The sequence below is a fragment of the Mchenga conophoros genome, linkage group LG12, assembly GCF_057382185.1.
Source record: "Mchenga conophoros isolate Kocher_MC1m ecotype Shallow Benthic linkage group LG12, M_conophoros_male_GT1.1, whole genome shotgun sequence".
NCBI lineage: Eukaryota > Metazoa > Chordata > Actinopteri > Cichliformes > Cichlidae > Mchenga > Mchenga conophoros.
In genome coordinates this window covers 21,282,473-21,309,949 of record NC_140537.1, presented here as the reverse complement: position 1 = coordinate 21,309,949, position 27,477 = coordinate 21,282,473, and the positions used below count along the sequence as shown (strand labels likewise).

Genomic DNA, 27,477 nt, shown 5'->3' with positions numbered 1-27,477 from the left:
CTCTCTGTTTGTTTGCATAACCTGTTTGCTCATTAAAAATACAAGTACAAGAGTACGAGTACAAGACTGCATGGGGACTCGTGCTCAGCGGAAGAAGTGCACAATACTGTGTTTTTGTTTTTTGGGTTATTTTGTTTTTTTGTTTTTTAAAGAAAAAAAAAATCCCATTTCATCCTGGCAAAAAACCATCTCTGCCTTTTATAAGAGCAAAGACCTGCACAGACTTCATGCTGGATGCATCTTTTGTCTTGACTGATTCCTGTCTTCTTCCACATTCCTGTAACTAGTACACTGTGAATTGTGGGTAGTTCCCTCAAGCAGGTTCTGCAGCATTGCAGACATGCTGAAAGGTAGAGACAAGACTAAAAATGTCTTTGAGACAGCTCACAGGAGCTCACAAATTCTCATTAGTCCTAACCTGTCTACATAGATGTGTGCTGGGAGTATATATGTACATCTGTGAGTGTTGACACTGAGACCAAGTAACATGTTAATGACTGTACTGGTAGTTTGGTGCCATGTTTACCTCTTTTGAAAAAGGCAAACTGGTTAACTCCTGCAAAATGGGCTTCTGAGACATCTATTTTGGAAAATGTACCAAAAAAAGGTAATTTAGAGTACCTGGGCAGGTTTACTTGAAAAGGATTAAGCTGCTTTTTCTAGATATATTCACTTTGAAATGTGCTTATAATGTCAGCCTAGGCTTAATCCATCTTTGGGAAACTGGCTCTCTAAGTCTGTGTGGATGTATGAAAAAAACACAGTCACAAATGTTTACATACAGATGTGTAACGTAGCTCAAACAGTGGACTCTGGGTGGTGTTTACACATTTGCGTCACCACTGTAGCTTCAGAAATGTGTAAGCAGTAGTCACAAAACCGTACGTGTGTGTGTGTAGCTGACGTCAAAAATGAAAGCCATGTTCATAGATGGGCGTTGGCTTCTGTTGTTCCATTGTGATGTGATCGCTAGTGGACTCTAGCGCATGCTTTTTTTTTTTTTTTTTTTTTTTTAATATTTAAATTTGCTTCAGTTGTTATGAGCACATTTAACACTGAGAATTGACGTTTCCCTTCCCGCAGAAAAGCACCTCCAGAATCTCATTTCACAAACATTTGAAGTAACAAAGTCATTTAACGGACTTTAAATATTAATTAAGTATAAATATTGTATGAGTTATTTGCTGAAAACCCAGAGTTGCAGCTCCTGGATGACAAATTCATATGCAGCTGTAGCCCAGTGAATATGTAAAAGTTATTACTGTTATATAATTATGGGGGGTTGTTTGTTTTGTGAAGCTTGTTTTGTACACAGACCTGCAGATATTATTTTCAGGTTTTAATCCATTTCTTTTTTAGACGAGAAGCACAATTACTGATGTGTTTCTGAGCGTTCACAGAGACAGAGAGACTATGAGAGAGCGGTTGACAGGCTTCTGAAACCTGATAGCTCTTTTACTCTCAGGTGCCTCTCTTAAATATAACACATCACACAAACAGAGGCACCGAAGGAGAAAGAGTGGAGGTGATTGTGAATCAGCCCATTGTCTGTACAGTTGTGATTTCTTGTGTGGCTTGTTCACAACTTGTTGTTGAATTAAAGCAGTTCTGGTGCTGCTTTTAAAGGAGGGGGGTGGAAAAGGGGGGGGGGGTAGGGCTGGGCCATATTATACCGTTCACGGTAATACCGGTATAATGTTAGGCAACGATAGGAAAATGAAATATCGCGATAGAATGGGAGTAAAACGCGCATGCGCAGTGCCTTTGTTTTCATACGCACATGGCCGATTGTTGGTTTGTAAAAATGGTGCAACTTCCAACTGGTTTGGTGTTTGTCCATCAGATACACAACAAAGCACATTTTTTTGCAGAACATGCAAGCGGCCGTTGTTATTGTCGTATTTGTCGGACTAAGATGCTCTTAAATCTGGGAGTAATCTGGGTCCCAAACTCCGTATATTTGACTTCAGGTCAAACAACACTGCAGCATCACTGAGAGTTGAAAACTGTCTAAATTCTTTGATCTTTAATAAAACGATCAGCATTGCTGCTTTACCAGGTGTAACTATAAAGTTTAACTTCCAGGCATCCATGAAAACAAAAGTTATTACATTTAACGGAGTTAGAAGTTAGCAGGAAGCTAGCGGAAGTTAGCTCGCTAGTTTCGCTAGTTACCTAAGCATGATATAGCATGTTCTGACTGAGAGATTTCTGAAAAAATTCAAACGTACAGCTCTGCTATCACTTCCAACATAAATGAAGACAGGAAACTAAACAGCAGTGACGTTTGTAGGGTTACTGAAGTTGGGCTAGCTGGTATATAATGATGTGATACGTGATCGCTAGCGACACAGCTATGTTAGCATAACATAAACAGTGAAGCTGGAGGACGAACACTAACACTTTTCCACTTATAAAAGTTAACGTGAAGGTTCTTCATGGTTAGAGACAAATGCAATCGCATGGCAGGATGCTGTAAACGGACCAAACTTCAGTCAGGAGAACAACTGAGATAATCCATCCACAATACGAGGTTAGTCATTAATATACTGCAACAACATGGGAATAGCTCAGCTGCCAGAGAATTCAACATTAATGAATCAATGGTACAGAAGTGGAGGAAGCAAGAAGAATGAGTTTAATAAAGTTTGATTTATCTGACTGCTTTGTTTCGCTTAATGTGCCTTATAATCCCGTGCACCTTATGGTCCGAAAAATGCGTACTGCACACTGCAGTTTAATGTTGCAAAGCACCTCTTTTTAACTTCAGTGGATATTATACATGGTTATGCTCAGGATATGTCAGCCCATTTCTACTGGAAATGCCTTTGGGTTAAACTTTCAGCAAGGAATTTGCATTTGCACTGTTACATTTTTATAAAGCTTTAATGTACCTAAAAACCAGCTTTCTTGTTTACGTGAAAATAAATGGAAGGTTGTCTTTTTGCGCTAGTAATGTTGTGGAGTTGTATTTTGTCTCGCATCAATTATATCGTCAGTTATATCGTTATCGCAAATTTTCAAATATATATCGTGATAAATATTTTTGGCCATATCACCCTGCTCTAGGGGGGGGGTACTGCGATGAGCTAATTGAAGAATGATAAAAATTCATATCCGTGCCAATATTTGCTCCCGCCTCTTTTCCAAGGCTCAAATTACGCACTGCTCCACTAACATTATACAGCTTGACAACCTCCTGATGCTCAGGAGGAAACACTGCAAATGTATGCTGTATATCTGAGTGACGGTGGAGTGGAAAATTCCTGATAGAGGAGCCTGTAGCTTTCGAGCATGTGTCCCCAGCCTTGTTTGAGTATTCATAGTGGTGTGGTATCTATTTGGTTTTTTTGTGCGTGTGTGCGTGTGTTCTTCCATGTGGCAAATCGCCCGTGCTCCCACATTAACCCTCGGTTTGCTGGAGTTTGTCCTGCAGCATAAGTCAATAATCCCGCCGTTAATAAGATGACAAACAAGCATACAGTCATTAAGTAACTGAATTTAGTGGAGCGAGGAAGAAAAGATGCATTTCCTGCCAGTGTAAGTTTGAATGACGTATGCTGCTGCTCACCACATCTTTTGGTTCCACGTGTGTACCGTTTGAGCTGATTATCGGATGAGATCACTGGCACAGGAAGAGGAAAGAAACGACAGGTTCGTACAGCAAAAGGAGCGATGCGAGCGGCGGCTAATAAGGTTAAATATTCAAACGGTGCGTCTTTAGATGTTGCTCTGGAGATGCGTGCACTGACTTTACAGGTTTGTGTAATCTGATGTTTTCTTAACCCACTTGCTGCATTGCCACTTGTTTTTCAAAGAGAGAAAAATCCCCAAAAACCGAGCTGTTGTGTAATATCGGACTGTTTCTTCAGTTCTCCAATTTGTTTGTTTTTTTTCTTTTCTTTTTTTAAGCAGAGGAAGAGGTAAAGTCTCTGCTTTTTATGTAGACCTGCCACCCACCTCATAACGCAATTACTGCCACTCTTACCAAAGCCAAGTTAGCAGTATAATCTCATATAATGGTTAAAAGGATGCAGCTGTAGATTTGCGGTTTCCCCGACTTCCTCATTTATTTTATTCACTATTTAAAATGGTCAAACTCAGTGCATATACTCTCTCTGGAGCTCACTGCTGAATTGTAGTTGCAGTGGCCAGCTTTCTGTTAGCATTAGAAAAGTCAATTTATTTTGCAGCTTGGCATGTTACGTGGGATTTCATCTGGTCAAATAAGATTAAAGAAAGATAATAAAAGCATTAAACACGGTTCACCCAACAAACTGGTGTTTTTTTTTGTTTTGTTTTGTTTTTTAAATCTCAGACTCTATATTCTAAAGTCTTTTCCCTTATGGTGGTTGTCATGATGTTTGTCATGAACAGAGTCGTGCCTCTTTAGTTTAATTTCTTTGGCCATTGTTAGAGACCGTTTTATATTTGTACATTCGGCACAGGAGGGGATTTTATTAGTTGAGTACAAGTCCTGTTAAGTGTCTGATCTTTAACAAGGAAGCTCTTTAAAATATCCTGTGGTCTTTGTTTATTGTCTGAGAGGACATGACTGTTTGGTTAGCAGCTAACTAGCCCTCAGCTGTTATTCTAGGTGGGTTTGTCAAATAAATATATTTTACTAAATGGGGACTTGACTTTTAAAGATGAGGGTTTTTTGTTTGTTTTTTGTTTTAAGAAAGGGTGGTGATTTTAGTACTCATGAAGGATGATGATGATGTCAGTGATTGTTTTTGTACTGATATGATGTCTGGGTGACGCTTAACTGAAACAAATTCATGATCGGATGTAGATGGAGTCCACTGACTCCTGTGTATTTGCTGCACTGATTAACGCGCGGTTTGAAGAGTATTTTTGGAAATAGCCAAATAAAATGTCAGAAAAATTTGCGTGTATAGTACTGCAAAACTGACCTTAAATACAGTGCAATCACCACAGTAACTTTTCAAGGAGTTTCGGCACCCCTTTGTTGACATGCTCTGGTGTTGTGCGATATGTTGTGACCTGTTATCGGTACTCCTTGCCTACATTTTTCTCTCTGACTTAAATTCGTTGTGCACTGAACACTGTTATGTTACTCAAGCATTGCGCCTATGGCAGCTGGTCTACTGTTTGCATGGTGGGGTTTATATATACATGGCAGGTGATTGGGTGATGTTTTTGACACACCTAGCAAAAGAAGTGGAAAAAAAAAAAAACCATACTTTAATGCACACTGTTTGGTAGAAGTGGGAATCGCCAGATACTACACAATACTGCGCTCACAGTACAATAATATTGCAATATAAAATTTTGCAGTATGCAGTAACACATATTGCATTTTATCAGCTTTTTTCATCTGCAAATTACATACTCAAAGTTAAACAAAGTTAAACTTGGTCAATCTGTTTTACCCAATAATTTTTGTTTTTGTTTTGCTACAAAATGAGATTGTTAAGCACACTGTCGCTAAAACCTGCCATAAATGTTACCATAAGACAGTCTGCCATCAGTCTAATGTCAGTCTTAAATTGGCAATTAATTGCAATCTGGTTCTGATAATACAGCAAATATCTGACAAATTGTTGAAATGTACTCATCTGTTGCTGTCTACTTAGACAGATATTCACATTTAACTGTTAAATATGTGCTCGGCAGCCTTCCTGTTCTGCACGAATACAACCAGAAAACGACCAGCTGGCAGCCAGTCGAGTCCCCTCAAGTTGTGCTTATTGACGCATTCAGGCTGATAGCAATCAGTCTTTATAAGTTAAATTGCAACTATTTGTCAGCCTTTGACGAGCTCTGCAAGAGTGACTGTAGTCAGTCTAAGTGACACTGCAACTGGTCTGATAGGAGGCAGGCTTTCTGCCTCCTGTCGGCTTGCGATTAAAAGTGGTTGAGAGTGTGCAACACCCTCAAACTCTGGGCAAATATTTACTCACCAAAAGTTTTTATTTATGCATTTATTTTTGGTAGGTGCAAGGAAATTCCTGTCCTACTTACTTCTGTGACTGAGCCATTAGCTAGCTCTCACTTAGGATGTATCTTTGTCAAGCTAAGCGTGTTCAATGTTAGGCTAACGTTATCTGAGGATGGTGGTGCATGAGATGAGCCTTCTTATTTGTAGTATTCTTGAGTTTTTAAAAAAAAATTTTTTAAAATAAAATATCAATATTTTGGTTAACCTTTTATTTATATAATATCCCAGTACTATGCTGTAACAATTTTTATCCCCCCGCAGTCTCCACTCTTATGGTGTAAGCACTAAACTCTCACACACTTAAATGATGTTGCCTGGGGGGTGAATGAGTGCAAGAGGCCCCATGGGCGCGTAAAGTTATGAGGAGGAATGTGATTCCAGCGACTTTACTCTTTGTTGTGTGAGTAGGATCTGTGCCCCCCCCCCCCCCCCCCCCAAAAAAAATAAGCAAAACTTAAAAGAAATTGTTCACGAATAAATAAACAAGATGTGTAAAATACCACATTCTGCATTCTTCTGGTTTCATGTAAAATTATTTCCTGTATCAGTCGTATTGGGTTACCCTTTTGTACTTATCTTCGCTTTTGTTTTTTTTCCCCCTGCTTTTATTTGTAAAACCATGTTTAATCTCACAGCACTATGAGGGATATTTAATTACCTAAGGCCACGTCTGCAGCAATGCAGACTTAACGCAGAGCTCTCATGGTTTCAGTGGGTAAGTGCCCCAGAGGCTTTAAATGAAGAATCTTTTTTATTTATTTTTTATTCAGGCAACAAATGAGGTCACTAATCACAGAAAGGAATCCAGCAATTATTTATATACTACTTACACATATACTCTTATTATACTTTTTTCTGTAAAACTGGAGGGTTTGTCATCATCCATTTTCCTCACCGACCGTTTGAGATAAATACAATCATTTTCCAATCGTATGTTCATAATAGCTTGTGTGTCCCTTTTTAAAGTCGTGCAAAAGATTTTGCAGTGCATCCCGAAGGATATTCAGTCAATTTCACTAACCAGAAACTAAATGCTGTCATCTGTGCCTTTTCAATCATTCAGGAACCTGCAGGGATTTGATGCACTCCTAAAAAAACAAAAAACAAACATCTCTTACAATTTCTGATGGGAGCATAGGGACACATTGCCAGCTGGCTGGTTATTTCAAGGTCTAATTTTTCTTTTAATTCATCTTGAGCGGACAATCACGCATCATGAGAGTACTTCAGATGAGCTTCCATCATGTACCTGGGTGCTGGCCAAGCACTGAAGGGAACACTGTGTTTTCCCTGCACTTCGAGCTCCGCAGACTCTGTCCTTTTTTTTTTTTTTCCCATCTCGCTCTCCCACCCTCAGCTCTCTTAAACAAAACAGGTGATGCTAATGCTGGTGTTGAGCTGTTGACAGGGACAACAGGGGTACAACCTGTCCCCACGCATCCCTGATGAGCCGGCTGATGAATGGCATATCATTGCTAATGCTCCTACAGTGGCGTTGTCTGGGAAATGAGACAAAGGCGTACGCTTTGCACGCGTCTGCTCCATGTCCTCCTTCATTTGGACACAAGTTTTTCTCGCAGTGTGGGCAGACTCCAAAGAAGAGCCGAAGTCTTTTTATAGAAATCGTCCACCTTCCTGTGTCCTTTCTCGAGCTTTATTTTTCCTGGAAGATAAATCGAGTTTATGCACATCCTCTAAGAGGGCTGGCATGTTTTATTTTTTTTCCTGGCCATAATCATCAACCTTGTAGATGAAGGGATATCAAGGCAGTCTGGCACATGCTCTCTGTGCCGGGAAACCTTTTAGCTCTTAGGCAGAACGATCTGCTTCTGGGAGGGAAAGTAAATCGAGCGACGAAGGATCACAGTCAGCTGTGAATTAGAAATGCTGCTTTCACCATTAAGAAAGTGCTCGTCAGTGGACTTTTTCACGCCTCCTTATTCTATCTCCACATTAGTTATGAGTCAGCCATGTTTATTTCACATATTTTAGAAATGTAAGTATTTATCTCTGCAGCTTTTACATCAGTATGATGCACAAGTGCCATTTTATATCTGTTTCCTTTTTTTGGTTCTGCCCTGAGCCCTCGCAGCGCTCTGAGTCACATGGACTTCGTAAAATGAAAGCAGCAGCGCTGGTTCATGTCACTTTACCCATGTTCCTCTTTCTTTTCCACTGGTCAGAGACACCTGATTTTTCTGAACCTAAAAATAGACCCCTTTGGACCCTAACTCAGCGTCTCACGCTTACTTTTTTGCTCTCACTGTACAGGCTTTTTTCTTTTCGGGCGGTCTCTCTGTATTGCCCGTTCTTACGTGGCAGACAAAGTGCCACGTCTTCCTTCTTTCAGAGTTGTGTGCCTGTGTGAGAGAGAAAGGGAGAAGTTAGAGAATTTGTGGGTTTTTTTTATTTTTTATTTTTATTTTTTTATAGCCCTTGCTCTGATAAGAAAATCCCATAACCAGGCTTTCCACAAGGCTGGAAAGCTGACCTCACAACCCGCTGCAGTGTTAGCCACAGACACTTACCAAGAGCATCTTTGAAAATGGCCTTTTATGGTCAGTAGAAGAAGCTGCTTCACTCTTTGGTGAGTGGGTAGAGCACTTTTTGGAAGGCTGCGTTATTTGTGCTACATAAAGGGGTTTAAGGTATCTCACCAAAGGGCAGCCTGTAACCTTGGGCTTTTTTTATGAGCAGCTTTCTTATCATTGACCTTTTAAATGTGCTTTATGCACAGTAACCTTGAAATGAGCAGTGACGCACACTGAAGGTGATGATTCAGTGATTTGAGTTGTAACCCAGAAAGTACAAGGTTGGCATACAGACCAAAGCACCGACTGAGACTGGTGTCGATAATTGAGTTGAGATCAGATTTGTCCTCCCTTTTTTGTGAATTGCTTGGACTTTATGCACTTGGCCAAATAAGACTTTAGTTTGATGTGAGGGGCTTGTGAGGGATTAAACTGTCATAACATTCAAAACCAGTCTGTTTTAGTAGGTACACCATTTCAACTTTGCACACTTTTAGTTTCTGTGTCCTCGATTCACAGAGAGGTTTTCGGATCCACTTTCCTCTAAGCTAGTGTGTGAAGCTGGCACAGAGAGTTTGTTTTTCTTTCCACTTTCTTGTAACTGACTGCTGTTTTTGAAAGAGGATCTGTCAGTGGTTTACTTGGTTAATTTTAAACTTCACAAAGAGAACTAGCATTAAACTGACAGGGTATAGGCCACCTTTTCAACCCTTGATGTGCTGCAGGAAGTAACATGCGTGTCTATTTAATTTTTTTTATTAATTTTAAGCATAGTACAGTAGACGCAGAAGGAAACTAGTCTTGAACCAGCATGTAAGGATTTTCAAGTCTTATCGTGAATTTTCTTGGCTATTTGATGTTTTGTTTTTCTGTTTTTGTTTTTGTTTTTTTGGGCCACATTTAAATCCTGCATGCTGACACAGTTGCAGATATTTCGGGTTGCTGTATGAATCGATGAGGCTTCTATAGCAGATTGCCGTGGAAATGAGCTGCGGCAGGAGGGAAAAGAGACCGACAAAAGTGAAAGTGGAGACAGGGGAAACGGGAGAAACCAGTATCAGCCCCGGCAGCGTCTGGTCTCTACTTTCCCCCGTCACTCTGACTTCATCTTGGCAACCAATAAGGAAAGGCCCCTCTGTGTCTCCATGGTAACCCCCTGTTCAAGCAATGATGGAGAGGATAAAGGGGCAGGAAAGAAAATACATTTTGGCCTAAGGCAAAATATTTTTCTTCTCAAGTTTTGTTGAGTGTAATGCATTTTCTTTCTCTTCTGTGACATTGTCATTCAAAAAACAGAATGTTGCATTTTTTTTTCTTTTTAAATGTGAGAGACTAAAAATAGACCCCAGGCAAGGCACAATGATTTCTGTTTACACTTGCCTTTAAGCTTTATATGCTTCTATACTTTTGCAGTGACCACGACCTTTGTTGTCTATCACAACTGATAAATATTTTACTCGTAGCCCTGCTGCTTCTGCAGTTTGCAGATGTTTCAGCGTCTTTTTAAACGCTTCATATCAAGCGCTCACTTTCCTCTCTGCAGGTTGCGATACACACGCATGTGCCCACATTCTTTTATAGAGTTATAGTGTAGGTGTTAGCGCAGTAATGAATCTCAGCCACAGCGCTGTCGTATGCCACATAACCAAAGCTGCTTCTCACTGTTGTGAGAGACAGAGAGTGGCAGTGATAATGGAAATTCATTTGTTGTTATCCGTCCAAGCCTTTGTGGCACTGGTAAGCATGCACTCTGCAATAGTCTCCACATTAGCAAGAAGGCCTTAATTTGAATCAGCGTCTTGTTGCTGCCAAACACTCGAAGAGTGACTGATGAGAATGTTTTGGAGAGATTGTCTAAATGCACCAAAGCATTTCCTTTCCTTTTGGTCTGCTGGGCTACATGAATTAGTTAATGGAATGGGCAAAATGCGAGCGTAGCGACGCTTTCCTTTTCTGTATCTGCTGAGTTATATAACACGCTCTCTCTACGCAGCTCATTTAGGCTCGCTGAGCACTTTCAGAGAATGACAGCAAGGGAAGATCCTCGTTTAACCTTGGCACGTAACTGATTAATCCAAGTGCAATTTTCATATAAGGTCATCTAATTTTGGATTTCTGAGTGAAGCGTGGGGTTGGTTAGAGATGGTGTTGGTATGCAACGGGCCCATTTTGGACCACTGTGGCGTTGACGAGCACCACTGAGGCATAAGAAAACAATGGCTCCAATTATTAAAGGGGCTTAAAGTTCTCAGCGATCACTAAGCACCCGATTTATTTATTTTTGAATTTTAATTACATGATGCGGGTGTCAAATGTAAAACCTATATTCCAGTGGTTCCTGCACTCTGTTAAATTAGATGATCTGCTTTAGATTAAAATCATGTTCACCTCGAGATCTTGCAAAAATGGCAGATATCTTTGCAACAGGTGTGGCTTTCTTCTAATATCTAATTCTTCTGTATGTTGCACAAGGAGAGCTTTTCACATCAAATGAGCAGTTATGACACTCTTTAAATGTATATTGGTTTTTTTTGTTTGTTTGTTTTTAGATATCTTCCAAGTGGGTATACACACTAAAACTAAAACTCACAGTTAATAGAAGATTATTCATTTGTTTGTTCGTGTTAACAAATCCCTTTCTCTGTGGTAATCAAACTGCAGTTTCACGACACCATGTTCAGCTGTGCCTGAGCTCGATTTCTTTTTGCTCTCGTTCATTCCCTCCCTGTGCAGGCTCATTTTTAGAAGCAGATCATACTTGCAGGGCTACTGTAGGAGGTAGAGGACGAGAAGGAGGAGGAGGAACACAATGCAGGAGATGCTCACAGGGTGTCAAGTATTTTTAGCTTTCCCCTTGTGCTGTGATGATGAGTAAAGAACAAGGGCAGGTTGTGCTTCCCACCTTCATAGTTTGTGGAAGATTGTGGACCTGAGGGACGGGAAAGGGTGATGGATATGTTTCAGAATGCATACGGCGCTCATTGTATTTACTGTATAAGAACAAGATGACTCACCATTATTTGGCCCCTTTATTTTTACAAGATTATACTGGTTTTTTTTTTCAGCTTATAACACGGCTTCCAAAGGTGATTACTCACACTTTGTTTTGTTTTTCCATATGAAACTGATTCTCTCATCTTAAGTCAGCATCAGACTTCTTTTAAACTGAGGCTAACTAAAGAACCATCATAATGCTCTTGCTTTGCTTTTGTTTGAGCTGTGCATTGTGTGGTGTCACATATTAAAAAAAAAAAAAAAGGCTTTTTCATTAAAGAGAGAGGCTCAATGTTTGCTCACTACTCCAGTGCTGTATTGAAATCAAGCAAGGTAAAACACGGCGTGTGTGTGTGTGTTTTATTAAATTTCTTTATTGGTGCCTAAAGGGGGTGGGTTTTGTTGGGTGTAAATTGGGTGTATTGTCACAAAAATACTGTTTATCTGATAAATACTCTTCATTCTTTGCCCTCATTAGACCCTTCACCTTATAATCTCAGTATGTTTGAGACTGAAGTTAGAGTTCGAAATAAGCCCAAAGGCTTCTTTAGGCTCGTAGATGGATGGTAAACTCCCTCATTTGTGTGCGTTTACGGCCCAGCACGAATACATTTGTCTTAAGCCTCTTGACATTTTAACTGGATTGGTCGGTAAGCCCATCAACTCAATCAAGGATTCTTATCACAAGCTGAGGCAGTTGCCATAACCGAGGTTGCCTCTGTGATACGAGAGCAACAGTGTGAAACCGATCTGCTGTATTTCAGGCAAGCCGGGAGGCTAATATGTTCCACTTGTATTTTAACGGTCACGTGAGCCACCGATCCCTGGAATTTACCGCCTTCTCTGGTGCGCAGCCTCAGCACTGTGCTCTATAAAACACTGCTAAATTTAAAGGAGCGCCACCATTGCAGCCTTTGGGAAAAGCCTCCAGTGAGTCACCACTGCCCTCTCGGTATTGCTCCGTGTTTGACAGCAAGGCCCAGCTGCTGCTCTCTGTCCTGGGGATCTGTCTGTTTACTGTGCATATATCATGTCTTTGGACAGATTAAGTCATGCCACTTTCCATTATGAGAGTGAAGGACAGTGTGGAGTGGCAAGGAAAGCCAAGAGTGAAAGGCACATTTCATGTTTATGTCAAAGCAATCGACCCGAAGGATATGCTGGTCTGTGTTCTGTGGAGTAAGCAGGTTTCGTCTGTTTATGTCACTTATCAGTGGTTAGACGTAACCAGATGTGCAGCGCTCTCCACACTTGTTTGTTGAGAAAGGCTTTTGTAGCCAGACAGATGTAGCCATGATTAAAGGCGTCACCCTTATGGCTCCTCTTGTATTATTCATCATGTTACCTGGAACGTTTCTGTATTGACGCTGATTTTTAGTGTCTAATTCACCTTTTGAAAAAGGAAAAAATGAATCACTTGGTACAATAACACTCCTGCCTGGAGGATTGCATTTTAAAAAAAAAAATTTTTATACCTTCGATGGCTCATCACACTTTGATGTAGCATTGTGCACGTCAGGGTGTATGCCGGCCGCACAGGATCACGAAACGGTAGCAGGAAGAGGTACAAAAGGCAATCCCACTCAAAGTGTCTTGTAGCTATCGCTGTCTTCAGCTTTGTCGAAACAGGAGCAGGAACATTGGGGGCTGCTTTGTGATGAGCGCTGTGCATGGGCTTGTGCTGCTGTTGCGTCACTGCCTAGAGGGGGGCAGAGACAGTATTTTTAGAAGGGAATGAGCATATTCTCTGCACAAACAACGTCAAGCACTCTGCTTGCGTATGCTTGGATTATTGTGACCAGGCTATTTTTAAGCTCTGTGTGTGAGAGTGCTTTTTTTTCTGGGTCAAGCATGGTGCCAGTACTCTCTCGAGTCTGCTGGTGAATCGTACATTACCGGTCCTGTGCTGTGCACTGCATCTGCATCAGTCAAAAATGAAAGTTGGAGAATCACAGGTTTAAACCAGCAGGAGGAAAGACTTTCCTTTTTATTTTTTTATTTTTTTATTTTTTTATTTAAAAAAAAAAAAAGCTTTCTATCTGCAGTGAAACGTAATGCCTGTATTTGTGGAACAGTCACCCGGTCTTAAATTAGCTAATTCAGGAGGCCTTATAATGTGTAGTCAATACAACCGCAGACACAATACATAAATATACAATACAAGATGTATGCTGTCAAATGTGTATAAAGTTTGGGTGTGTCCATGTGAGATTGTTGCTTCACTGAGTTTACACAACTGCAGCCGGACAAGAGGAGACAGGTGCTGGAAAGTGGTGCATAAGCTTTCCACTGAAACCAAACGTTTTACTGAAGAAGAAGGAAAAACATATTTTAAGCTGGAACCGCAGATTATAGAGGGTGGAAATAACTTCCTAGTTTCTGCCCAACAAGGCATAAATATGACTCACATTTGCTGGTATATAAAATCAGACTTAAGCCAAATACGAGTACTTACTTTCATTATGTGCACAAAACAGAATTTAGCTTGTATGTTACTTTTTTTTTTTTTTTTTTTTAAAGACTGAATTTAATTGAGTAATCAAGATGGTGGGGAATGGTTGCTTTGTGCAATGCTCACCAGTAGCAATACTGCTGTAATCCTGCAGAATAGTGACATAACTAACCTGCATCAGTATTGCTGCTAATCCCTGCAGAGCATCATCACAACAGCTTCTGAACACATGCTGTCGGACAGAGCTCTGCTTTGGGTGGACAGGGTCCCTCTGTTGAGCTGCCTACTGATTTTTCTTGCTTTCTGTTTGTTTGCTGTGTCCTTGTTGTGGTATTTGCATACCTGCTGTCACTTCCGTGTGTGTGTAGGCTGGCCGTTGGGGGCTGAACTTTGATTCATAAAGCAATAGTAGACAGCAGACAGTAAAAGAAGTAGTCTTATCATTGTCAGACTGAATGACCTCCAGATCAGTACAGTTAATACATCCATAATCTGTGGTCAAGAGAAAATACTCAGACTCATTTCTTGCATCAATAAATGCATCTGCATTAACAGTGTTGCCAGATTTTTAAATCATGCTTGGAGTAAATGTTACTTTGAGGCTGTTAGTGCAAAGTGCTTATCCTTATTGATTAACTTCTAAAGACTCCTTGGGCTCCAGAGCTGCAGGCTTTCCTCTGGGCCTCTCCATGTAGCCTAGTTTTATTCTAGCATCCCCCCAAGAGTGCAGTTATTTTCAGCAAAATGTGGTGTTCTGCTCTGATTTTGTCAATGCTTTGTTCTTCACTGTAAAGAAATCACAAAAAAATGTATAGAAGCAGAACACTTCCTAATATTTTAGTAAACAGCTGCTGTTCCAGATGTGAAGTCGGTCAGGCTGCGTCTTCTTTCCAGCCTCAGTAAAGTCAATAGATAAAAGCTTTTCTTTAGCGGCATTCAAACATTCAATCATTGGAGGGAATGGGTCTGTTGGTTCGACCAAACCTGGCCTTTGTTTGTTGGATAAGTGACGCAGGGGGGATATTGATGTGATTAGAGTGATTAAACAGAATGGACGCATTCCTGAGCAAGGTCCAATAGCTTCCATAGTTCAGAAATTGGTAAATATTAAGGTTATGCAAGACTGTGTGGTCACATTTGGCTAAATAGCTAAATCAGCAGCGTCAGGATGGTGTTGTGCACTATAGTCTCCTCGGCAGCATAACTAAGATCCTGCCTAATGTGCTTTCACCTGACCTATCTGAAAACAGGCTGAACTTTATCTTAAATTTCAGTTAAACTCAGTTTTATTTATATCATTACACTCGCTTAAGGTGCTTTATATGGCACGGTAAAGACCCCAACTATCCAGTGACCCCCAATGAGCAAACACTTGGGGACAGTGGGAAGGAAGAACTAACTTTTAACAGGAAGAATTCTCTGGCAGAATCAAACTGGTTGGGGGCAAGGGGTGAAAGACAGGATAAAAGATGCACTGTGGAAGAGAGCCAGAGATTAATAGTAACTAATGATTAAATGCAGACTGGTCTATGAAGGGAGAAGAAGATACACTCGTGAGAAACCCTGAGCAGCCTATGCCTATTGCAGAGTAACTAAGAGAGGATTCAGGGTCAACTGACTCAAATAAGTGCTTTATCAAAGTACACCTTTAAATCTTTGCTGTTAAAATATCCAAGTTTGAGAATTTGAAAACATAACCTGGAAAGGAGATAATGCCTGTGACAGTTATTTAGCTAAACTTCCACTACAGTGCAGTATGGTGCTGCATAGGCGTGATCTTGTTTTGTACTTTTTTAGCTTCGGAGAGCTGTTTTCTTGCCTTAACGGTCAAAGCAGACTTCTGCAACTCACGCCACCCACACGTTGTGTATGTATAGCCCACACCTACCCCTATTCTACCCAGTGGTTTGAAAACAATGCTTTGTGTATTCCTTATTTGTGAAACCTCGATCATGAACAGGGGGGCTCTTACACTGTTATATAATGCCTCCCACTCTACTGTAATCCCTCTTATGCTAACTTAGCACCCCATGTGACGGTGCTGGACCGCTGGAAGAAAAAGGGTGGCTGTCGGGACTGTCGGCAAGGCATGGGTGCTCTTCGTAGACTCTGGCCACACACCTACACACAAAAACACACACGCAGTAGCCTGTGTATAAGAAGGAGTATTTATCCTAGGAAGTGCTTTACTTGGATTTGCGATGCTGGATGGAGGCACAACACCGGTGCTTGTCTTCATTGCCAATGCTTGGAGTAGATGTCTACTACACGGAGCATATGTTCTGAATGACACTTTGGCTCTTTTCTTCATCTGCCTGTGAGCCACGAGAGGGGATCTTTGTCCTCCGATGTGTGTAGCAGAGTTAGACAGATTCAGAATTTAGTCTGTGTGCTGACAGGTTTTGCCCGTTATTGATATTTTTTACTGCTGCTTTCTGATTTTTGAATCTGGAATAATCATTAGGAATTTTAAGATGTTAACTTTATCCATATGTTTTGACTAACACACTCTACAAATGGGATGTTTTGCATTAATATGCAGCACCCATAACCCAGTTTTTTTTTTTTTTTTACGTTTTCTTTCACCTCCACAGGAGCCATCAATGTGGACTTCAGCTGGTGATTTGACAAGTCTCGTATAGGAGCATCCCGAGTCTCTTCTTCCCTCTCTCCCCCTCCCTTTCCCTCTATCCCTCCCTCCCCCGTTCCCTTGTCAATCTCCTCCCTGATCCCCCTATCCCCCTTCTCCAAGCTTCACCATGCTCATCAAGGAGTACCGCATCCCCATGCCCATGAGTGTGGAGGAGTACCGCATCGCCCAGCTTTATATGATACAGGTGAGGCAACACAACCATGGTTTCCAGCAAATCCTCACCCACACACACGCACCTAACTAAAAATGAACAACCGCAGAAACGAGGGGACGAAAACGAGCAGTCAAAGAGGAGATAAAGTAACACGGGGAGTTCTTGAAGTGTGCAATCACAGCATACTCAATGATGAAAACGATTGGTCGTATGATGCGTGACGTTGGTGGAGCAACTAAACAAAGAGAGCCTGTGTGCTGATAGATTATCCAGTTTAAACTCTCTGAAGCTGGCTGTTTAAAGCTGTCATAGACCGCATGTTTCTGCACTCGATGAAACGCCATGTACACACACTGCTGCGACGGAGATGGACATACTGCTTTCATTTGTCAAAGCAGGCCCTTAGCTGGAGATGGAGGGTCTGTGTTAGAGCATTAGGGTTTACAGCGCCTGCAGAAAGGGCCCATTTAAATAGCTTTAGTTCTGCTGTGCAGCATTATATCCTCTTCATATGGCATGTGTACATGAAGGTAGATTTACTTAATCCAGCAGTACACAGAGGAGGTATTGATGCCAAGACTCAGGCTGTGGTAAAAATACAGTGTTATTTATAGTTCAGAGATGTGCATATTAGGCATTAGGTGCATTTGTTTGGATTTGAGCTGCACAATTACGTAATGTGTGTTTTACGATCATTGCAGAGCAAGCTGAAGTTACAGACCTGTTTGATCAAGTTGAGGTTTTTTGAGCTTTATTTGTGACCTTCATCTCTCAGGGTTCAGCTTTGTTGGATAGGTTCAGCATTTATGACTTGGGTAAGGAAAGCCCAGGATGCTTTCATGATGTAGACCAGCTGTTAATCTTACAGCCAAATAAGGATGTTGACGGGGTTGTTTAAAATTAATATCCACCCACAGGTATAACAAGGCTACATAGAGATTAATTCAACTGTATTGACTCTGAAAGCCTCTCCTTGTTTTTGCCGTGTACTTTAAAAACAGCCTGTGTCACTAGCTGCATTACATCATTGCAAATAGAGAGAGCGAGTATTTGAGAGAGGATAAGAGAGAGAATTTGGTTGTTGCAACGGTCTCACCAGTTACCGGTTTTCTCTGCATAAGCTGAAATGAGTGTAGAAAGAGTGTGTACGTCTTCTAAAGAATTTCAGATTTATTTGTTAATTTTTTTCAGATGATAAAGATGTTTGCTTGCTTTTCTAAACGTCCTCCCGATGCTGTATCCAGCAGACAGGTTGTCTGCTTGAGTTGTAGATGTGTGGGAACATGACTCAGAGGACATGCCCCAAAGCAAGCAGACGTTTCAAGACGGCACATGTCGGGCTCTGCGGCACACTTCTTCCTCACCTCATAATTCACCTTCATTGTATTTGTGAAGAGTTAATTAATCTTTAAGAAAAAAAATATATATATAAATATATTTTTTTAGTCTTTAACTGCTTGCCTTTCATATTTTCAGGACAAAGGCAGAACACGTGAGAAAGTCTACTAAAGAAATTCTTTGCGCGTGAACTCTTAAGTATGTAAACAAAATCCCAGGACGAAGAGTTCCAACATTGTATTGACCCATAGTTACCTTTCCCCCTGACCTAACCGCCTCTAAACAGACTCGGTGCGCTGAGGCTTCTGTCACTATGGCAACCATGACATCAGCAGCATGCCAGTGGTCAGGTTTTGTTCACGAGAAGGAGTGAATGAGGAAATGGAGGATAAAAAGAGAGGCAGTGAAGAAGGGATGGGAAGAAATTTGAGAGAGGGGGTGGAAGGAAAGGGAGCATGGCTACCCTCACTTCATTGCTTTATGTTACCAGGGCAACCGCAGCATGTAGCCCTGTCCGCCCGCCTGCAATCCATCCTCTGTGAAAGCCTCATAAACGAAGCCGGGGCCTTAGGACAGCCTAGTCATATCTCCACCTCACCAGGCTGCGCCCCACCCTATCTCTCCTTTCACGTTCTTTCCTTTGCCCCTTATGACACTTTCTTATATGATCGGTAATTGTCACATTCTTCTCACAATCGGGAGATTTACAGTAATAAGAAAATACAGAAAGTGTGAGATTTTAAATATGAGCAGTTCTCATTGAGCCTCATTCATCCACACAGGCCCTACGTGTTTTGAATAAGCAACTGTGGAGTTATCGTTCAAAAAGGAGCATCTCTAGCAGGAAACGCGCCTCGCGAGAGGAAAATGCCAGGATGTGACTCCTATCCTGTCATAGTAGTTGGGTCTAAACATGTATAGCAGGCCATCATGGTGTGAGTACTTCGCAAAAGTTTGATGGCTGTTTAAAGAAAGCAAAACTGTTTACATGAGAGACTCCCTGTAGAGGGCATCAAGGTACCTCCTTCTACACTTATTTTACTCCAAAGGTACACTTTACCTCTGTATGTGAATAAATAAAGTGTCCTGTATTTTGTAATATATAACGTTACATTGAGAGTTTCTTTATTTTTAAACTTGTTATCTGTTCCCGCTCTTCCCGTTATGAGAGTGGCTACGCCCTGGCCAGTGTTTTATGATCTTTTTCTGGTGAACTGGAGAAAATTACCCAGCGCTACAAAGGGAAGAAGGAGGGACTCTGCCTTTGACAGGCAAACACGGGGATGTAGTGTTTGTAGGTTGGACTTTTCCTTTTAAAAAATGCTTAAAATTCATCATCAGTGGATATGTATTTTTGTTCTGTATTTTCGTAGTGAGCTTTTTATAATGCACTGTAATCTGGAGATTATCTGTTCACTTGCTGTGACTGAGTTTCTGCATCGCCTACTGGTTGAGTGTACGGCCGGTCTGACGTTGCTGTGGTGGTGTCTGTGCTGTGTCTTTGGAGCTGTGTCTGGGTTGTTGAGAGCTGGGCGGGTTGCTAATGAATGACCTGTCAAAGGTAATGAGGTCCAGTGTGCTGGATGCCTCATGGCTTCCTCTTCCCTGCTCCACTGATTCACTGGTTTGCTTCCATCACCTCGCTCTGCACAGCTGACTGGAGGAATCGGTCTCCCTATTATGCCATCGCTGCACTAAACACGCAGTTAAACAAAGGTTAAGCTGCATATACTAACACTGAACAACTGCTGATAAGAGGAAAAAAAACATGATACATCAAAAATCTGACTTTTTATGGTCCTCATGTCTGTCGTCAGCATTTGGACTATGTTCTGCTGTTTAATGTTTTCTCATTCACAAGTTTCACAATTACAAATTGTCCTCTAGCAATTCCCGACATTTGCGCCATTGACTTCACACAGCCGCAGCTGCAGGCTCCACCCGGCTTCTCCTCTTATGTGCATCTGCAATGTAAATACAGAAAAGGTGTGGCTCCACACGCTGATTCTTTTTTTCGGATCTTCCTGATATGCCGTTCAGAGCTGGAGGTGCTTCCAGGAAGCTATTAATTTTGTGTGTGTCGTTGCCATACCCAGACTGATGCCTCACTGTCTCTGCAAAAATCCCATTCATTTAGTTGTTTGTTCTCAAACATCAGTTCCAGATTTAGTGTGAAATTATTATTACTAAAAATTATTAGAATAAAAATGATCCTATGTTGTTTCATCTAACATCGCCACACTTTGTGCTTTTCTACTAATATGCAAATATGCATTTCTTCTTTCATTATTCCTCTTACAGAAGAAGAGCAGAGAAGAGAGCTGTGGTGAAGGCAGTGGGGTGGAGATCCTAGAAAACAAGCCGTATACAGATGGACCGGGCGGGATCGGCCAGTACACCCACAAGGTCTACCATATTGGCATGCACATTCCCAGCTGGTTCCGCTCTATCTTGCCCAAAGCGGCACTGAGGGTTGAAGAGGAGTCCTGGAACGCCTACCCTTACACCCGCACCAGGTGAGATTGGGTGATGTAAGGAGGCCACCTCGACACTTTTAATGCAGCATTGTGTCGAAACAGGAGGATTTTCTCCTTTTGGATACAATAAAGTAACATTAGCTTTAACCTTGACACCTCTTTAAAGCAGGGTAGTAGAAATACACAGACTGTTTTAATAGTATAAATGCTTTGTGCATGTGACATAGCTGCTGCCGGTAGATCTACATTCATTTACAGACAAAAATCTAGCCCAGGTTCTGCAGAGGATAATATTTTCTGCCATAATTGTATTCAGTGATTAATTTGATGATTCAAAGTCCATGAACAAGTTGTCAGAATATTACGAGGCAGCCCATCAGATCGGCGCATGGCCAGCAGTGCTCCCAGACAGCCAGACGTTGACAGCCCCTCACTTTCAGAGCGTCAGTCCATTTGTCTGTGTGAGGTCTGACAAACAAAGATGTGAAGGTGCTGAAAAGAGATGTGCCCTTGACTGCACACTCGGGATATTGATAGACTCCAAGTGCTGTTGACACATCTATTCAACTAGTGACAGTTTTGCTGCAGATGCAGCAGATGGGTATGGCTTAAGTGTCTTTTATAATCAAAAGTAAGATGGGGTTGTCACTCGTAGTAAAATAGTTCTGCTCTTGAGTTATTAATATAAAATGAGTCCAAATGAAGGGAGACACAAAACTCACTGGTGCTTTGTTGGGACAGTTGTTTCATTTCTTTTTTTTAAATTTCTTCTCCCTTAGATACACTTGTCCCTTTGTGGAGAAGTTCTCTATTGACATTGAGACATACTACAAGCCCGACACTGGCAACCAGGCAGATGTCTTCAACATGTCAGCAGCAGAGAAAAGACAGAGGACTATTGGTGAGACCATTTGACGTCTGCCCCGAACGTCTGTGTCAACATAAAACTCGGATAATAAAATAATGTGGCTAATTTCACTTTCAAATTGCACACATACAAAGCAAGCTCAGGCTGCGTGTTGGCATATGGCCGCATTAGAGAATCAATACAGCAAGTAATGATCTCCTCATTCAGAGGCTGAAGGCGTTTTGCTGTCTGTCCTCTTGCTACTAAGATATGCAGTGGATGAGGCCCACTTGTGGTAGCTTAATGGTACAGCATCTGTTATTTTTCTATGGTTATGAGTGTGCTTTCCCAGTGAAAACAACGCCCTGAAAGGAATGGCTCTTAGGGTACGCAGTGACTCAGTTCCACTATTGTAATTATTTAAATCACTTGTGTCTGTGTATCTTATAGTGTTAGCTGGAATTCCAGTTATAAAAAGAATTTGAAGCTGTTAAACACAAGCTCATACAAGTCGGAACTACTGCTCCACCCACTTGTGCACACACCGTAATGTAATAGTAAAGCCTCAACAACTTCCAAACACCTGAGTCCATAAAAGCTTACCCTCTGAAAACGAATCGCCTTTTGCAGACCCAATTGACATAGTGACAGATCCCATCCCCGCTCATGAGTACAAATCAGAGGAAGACCCGAGGCTTTACAAGTCAGCCAAGACCCAGAGGGGTCCTCTGTGGGACGACTGGATAGAAGAGTACAACAATAACCCAGGCAAGACCCCCATCATGTGTGCCTACAAGCTCTGTAAGGTGGAGTTCCGCTACTGGGGCATGCAGTCAAAGATTGAACGCTTTATTCATGATGTTGGTGAGTTGAAGGTCCCAGATGTTCCTGCATTTTTTTAAAAAAAAGTCATTTTACTGATACCCTATTTAGTTACAGTGTTAGCGAGGGTTTATTGTTCTGCAACTGTTTTTCACTAGGTTTAAGAAAGGTGATGGTGCGTGCCCACCGGCAGGCCTGGTGCTGGCAGGATGAGTGGTATGGTCTGACCATAGAAGACATCAGGCAGCTGGAGCTGGAAACCCAGCTGGCCCTGGCCAGGAAAATGGCTCAGTTTAGCCAGGCGGAGGAGGCCACCGAGGCCAACGGAGGCACACCGTCTCCAGACAAAGACCAGGAGGTTAAAGAGGCAATCAGCTGTATCGAAGCTGAAGCAGTCGTTCCCAGCTCAGGAGGAGAAACTCTGCAGCCACGAGGTATACTTACCAAGCAGTGGTCCACCTCCTCCCGATCCTCCCGATCATCCAAGAGAGGAGGTGAGGAACATGCCATCTTCATGCATTTACCCTTATCACTGCTGTGTATGACTTTGTGAAGCTGGCACATTGATGTGATGTGTAAACGTCTTGATCCACCCCTCATTTCATTATTTTTGCTTCCAAAGAAGCAATTTTTTTTCCAGGCCTCCTGGAGAGGTTTTCTTTAGTCATTGGCTGCTCTTTCTCTCATTTTCAGTCCAGTTCTTATCTCAACTATTTTCAGAAGTATGTATTTTTGTTTGTTGAACCACTTAACACTGATTTATGAGCCATTCAAGGGTAAAGGCAAACAACTCAAGGGATGAACCAATGTTGTGTCTACAGATAAGAACGAGTTTTGGATTCTATTTTCAGGCACTTCGTTACTGGCAACCTGTCACAAAAGCAGTTCTTCCTCTTCATTTAGTCGAAAAATTGCAAAGATAACACAGTTTGACAGGCATAAAATTTTACACCCACAAGGTGTTTCCTGAATAGCTATTAGCTGAAAACTTGACATATCTCAACATGGTAAGTAATGTCCTTAAACAATCTGCGAAAGCTGGACAAGTTGAGGAAAAAAGAAGTGACACTACACCGAAAAAATAAAACTATCTTCAGGAGTTGAACAATATCTGAAAGTCGTGTTGTTTTTTTTTTTTAAAAAACATTGAAAAAAATCCAGCACAAACCAGTCACTATCAGTCCTTCCCAGAGCCCAGATTTCAACATTATTGAAGCAGTGTGGGATCATCTTGACAGAGAATGGAACAAAAATCAGCCAACATCCAAAGAAGAGCTTTGAATGTCCTGCAAGAATTCCTGAAGACTACTTATAGAAATGAAAAAGCTGCCTAAGAGAGTTCTTTCTTTCGAGCTCATTAGAATTGTAAAAACTCTGTTTTTGCCTTACATATGACATTTCCATGTGTGTTTGCACATGCATGGAAATCCTTGCATCCATTTTCCTAGCAAAATATAAAGAAACGAGGGTGCTCAAGGCTTTTGCACGGTACTGAACTCTTTCTTGTGACAACTGTATTTACATCTCATTGTGCGTTAAAGTCTTATTTGTTAAGTCTTGCATGTGACTCATTTCTGCCTTTTATATATTTATGCATGCTAACATCAAAGTCCAAATATCCTGTAAGTGAACACAGCAAACTGTGATACTGCAGACTCGTCCACACTAGAAAGCTAGTATGTGAAGAATTCAGTCAGTAAGGTCAAGCTTCAAGCTGGTGCAAAGCTAAAGTAGGATTGTGTGATTCTGTGAAGTCTCATTTTTCATTTTGCACACCTGCGGTTGAATGAATTTGGGTTACAGCTGCACAGGAAGTGCAGTAATAGCGCTTCTTTTTTTTTTTTTTTTTTGGGGGGGGTTCAGCTCTGCACAAACATACACACTAAGAGTTAACCCAAAGGTGAAGTAACCAGACTCTATTGGAAAAACCGTGAGCTCAGACCTTTGAATTGGTGTTAATAAAGCAAACGCATCAGAACCAGCTTTTAAAGTGTGCAGACTCTATTTGTGCCTTTACTTTCCTATGAGGCACCTGAATTTCCTTTAACTGCTCCTCAACCATATTTACTCACACCCCTGTGTGAATCTCCTCTGGGTTATTTTTGTCAGCAACATTGATATCTGAATTCACCCATCTCAAGTGTCACCCCTTCTTCAAGGTGGCGCTCACTTTAGCTGCCAGATGGACCCCGACTCTCATCGAGCCTCATTTCACCCCTGTAACTGCCCTCCCTCCCTCCCTCCATTATTCCCTCCAGGGCTATTTTTAGCAACAGTGCTGACATCACAGGACAGAGGAGGCTGATGCTCCTCAGAGTGACCCTCCCTTCCAGCGCTGCTGTGTCTCTCTGCACTGACAGCTACATCTGTGCCCCTCTCTTACTGCCTCTCACAGTGACCACCTAATGATATATAATCCATAGATTGAAGACAGGTGATAGACGAGGCCTGTTTTTCCTCAGCTGGAAAAGATTTTGGTGTGTTTGGAGCTCGTTCTTGTTGCACTGGGCCTCTGTTTTTAACACACCGCCGCTTTAACACACCACAAATCAGTCCATCTGTGATGAAGTAATGCACCACAGAGACTGATATATGTTTATGTAACACTGTGTGTGTGTGTGTGTGTGTGTGTGTGTGTGTCTGTCATTCATAGGGGTGGGGGGTGGGTTGTGCAATACATCTTTGTGGTTGAGTGTGTGTGTATGTGTGTGAAACACAGAGGCTAAAATGCACATCCCAAAATAATGGTGAATTTCTTGCTTGTGTGTTTCTTCCTTTTTCTTTTCTTTTTTTTTTTCTTGTTCACCCCCCACCCAGTGAGCCCGTCACGTCACAGCATCTCCGAGTGGAGGATGCAGAGCATTGCACGAGACTCGGACGACAGCTCGGACGAGGAGTTCTTCGATGCTCACGGTAACTTGCTGCTCTGATTTGTAAAGTAAATGTGGAATCTGGGTGAAATGTTTCTAACCTGTTTGGCTCCCCTTTCTTCATTTCCTTTGAATGCGTCTCTTTAATCGCAGATCAGTTCTTAAGCTTCCCAGATACCCAGCATGCTTTGGGGCTACAGTTGAACTAGGTGGGTGTGCTGCGGCACCCGTTCTTCCTGCTGGATAAGTTCGGCCGAGAAGACACGAGCGAGGTGTCTCATCCCAGTATCACGTTCAAAAATCACAATCGTCTCTGCCCAACTACATTCACACAGTTCACGGTGCATCAAAGAAATAAAAGAACCCCTTTGAATAATGTGTGTGTGTGTGTGTGTGTGTGTGTGTGTGTGTGTGTGTGTGAGGTTGAAATTCACCGTTTAGTCAATATGATGAATGAGAATAAAATTCTGCACGATGCAGTCATTGATTACACTGATACTAATTTTGCTGCATTCATTAGTTTCCACCTACCCCGAGTTTAATAGGTTGCTCGTGACACTATGAGTCACTGGAAAACAATAACTAAAATGAATTGTGTTGACGTCTAATTATTTTTTTTCATATTAACATGTGTCACAGTATTCGTGTTTATATGGATTCATTGTTTGTGTGTGTGTGTGTGTGTGTGAGAGAAGCAAAAGCCAGATGGCCTGCTTAAAACGTCATGATTTATGAACACTTATTTAATTATGGGTAAATAAATGAGGGCATCAGAATGAGCTTATACATGTAAGTGTTTGTAAATCACATGATGCAAGTACACAAATTAAATCTGGAAAATGATTGAGTTGGCTCAGATTGCTTCCAATTTTAGGATTCTGTCTTTAAAGTTCTTGTGATCTTCTTGCAGTAACAATCACTCAAGGATTAGAAAAGCGTATGCAAGTTTATTTTTACACTCCATTTTTTTTAATGCAAATGAATAAAGGAAGAAAAAAAAAAGCTAAGGAGGTGAATTTGCCAATGATGGTACACGTGTAACCTGTCGTATTTAATTAACATGTTTTATTTAAATCATTGAAGGTTTATAAATAAAAAAAAATGTTGCAGTGGAATAAAGAAAATATGACATTTTTATCCAGTTTAACACTGGATGGTTGTTTATATTAATGAATAAATTAGAAGGATGTTGAAGCAACTGAGGAAACAAATGAAATAAAGGACTCTGTTGATTTCGAGTCAGAAAATTTTGTGTGTTAGGAACGATGCTACAAAAACTTGCCGCAAGCCCCTGTGAGTATTCCAGCCAAATCGTTATGAAATAAAGATTGTCATTTGATTTCCTGCGTTGATGCTGTTTATTTGTAGTGTAGCTGCTGTAGAAATAAATAGGACATGATTTGATTTTAGGTCAAATCTTGATTACCCAGCTAAAGTGAACGCTGTTGGCAAAAATCGCCCCGAGAGGAATTAAAAAGGATCTGTTTGAGGTCCTTTTATAATCACAGGTTAATGTCAGTAGATCAGTGAGATGATTCATCCATATGTGTGCATGAATTTAAGGCGCATAGTGAAATTTTTGTAGCAGGTAATCATGGAGGAAGTTAACTGTTTTTAGTTTATAGAAAATAAATTATAGTGATACAATAAATGCAAAACAACGTATACTCACTGTGTGTGGATGATCACACATGGAAACACCAAGCTTCATGTGCATTTGTGTAGGTTGTTAACTTGTAGGAAACCCTAAGGTTCCTTTTCCTTCATTCCCTTCTTTATTAGATCACTTTGACACTGACAGGGTTCATTTAGATTAATTTTTTTTTTTATTGTTCATTTTTAGCAGTTTGTCTTTGTTATTCTATTTTATTTGTTTGCATATTTATTTTTATATCCCATTATTTGTTGACACGCAGCAGGGTTTGTGGTTCGTGTTTAAGGACGGCATTGTGTGAGTTTGATTGGGTGAATAGGTTGTCGGGGTAAGCTGCAAACAAATTGGCCTTTCTTGGGATTAATAAAGCAATCTGGCACTCTGAATCTGAACTCTTGGTGTAATAATCCATTCAAAACCCCTGAATAGTGAATACAGTTTTAACCAATCTGTTGATCCCCCCCCCTCACAGAGGATCTCTCTGATGGAGAGGAGGTCTTCCCGAAAGAGATTGCCAAGTGGAACTCCAATGACCTCATGGACAAGATCGAAGCTGCAGAAACGGAGGAAACTCCTGGTATGATGAACACCTCTACATGGGCAGGCACAGCCCAATGACACTTGATGTTAAATGTGTGTTTGTGTTTCTAGGTGAGCTGTTCAAGGAAATGACTGTTGATTATGAAAGAGCAACCAGCGAGGAAAGATTAGATGAGGTAT

At 41.2% G+C, this 27,477-nt stretch overlaps 2 protein-coding genes across 6 annotated transcripts in view; one reads left to right on the top strand and one right to left on the bottom strand.

Moving 5' to 3' along the window:
• mtrfr (mitochondrial translation release factor in rescue) overlaps positions 1 to 13,114 on the bottom strand; it is a 19,443-nt gene extending 6,329 nt beyond the window's left edge. Inside the window, exon 1 of the mRNA XM_085294483.1 lies at positions 12,966 to 13,114. Coding sequence (XP_085150609.1) covers positions 12,966 to 12,997 — 32 coding nt within the window. The 5' untranslated portion in view covers positions 12,998 to 13,114. The remainder of the gene's footprint in view (positions 1 to 12,965) is intronic.
• LOC146562583 (membrane-associated phosphatidylinositol transfer protein 2-like) overlaps positions 1 to 27,477 on the top strand; it is a 43,483-nt gene that overhangs the window by 2,006 nt on the left and 14,000 nt on the right. For 4 of the 5 annotated variants that reach the window (XM_085294475.1, XM_085294478.1, XM_085294476.1 and 1 more), the window contains exons 2-9: positions 16,537 to 16,779; positions 20,389 to 20,603; positions 21,344 to 21,465; positions 22,042 to 22,275; positions 22,392 to 22,727; positions 25,051 to 25,146; positions 27,230 to 27,334; positions 27,409 to 27,473. In XM_085294475.1, the coding sequence (XP_085150601.1) occupies positions 16,702 to 16,779; positions 20,389 to 20,603; positions 21,344 to 21,465; positions 22,042 to 22,275; positions 22,392 to 22,727; positions 25,051 to 25,146; positions 27,230 to 27,334; positions 27,409 to 27,473 (1,251 nt within the window). In that variant the 5' untranslated portion in view covers positions 16,537 to 16,701. Of the gene's footprint in view, positions 1 to 16,094; positions 16,293 to 16,536; positions 16,780 to 20,388; positions 20,604 to 21,343; positions 21,466 to 22,041; positions 22,276 to 22,391; positions 22,728 to 25,050; positions 25,147 to 27,229; positions 27,335 to 27,408; positions 27,474 to 27,477 lie in introns of those variants that run through there. The other variant, XM_085294474.1, reaches the window with a different exon arrangement.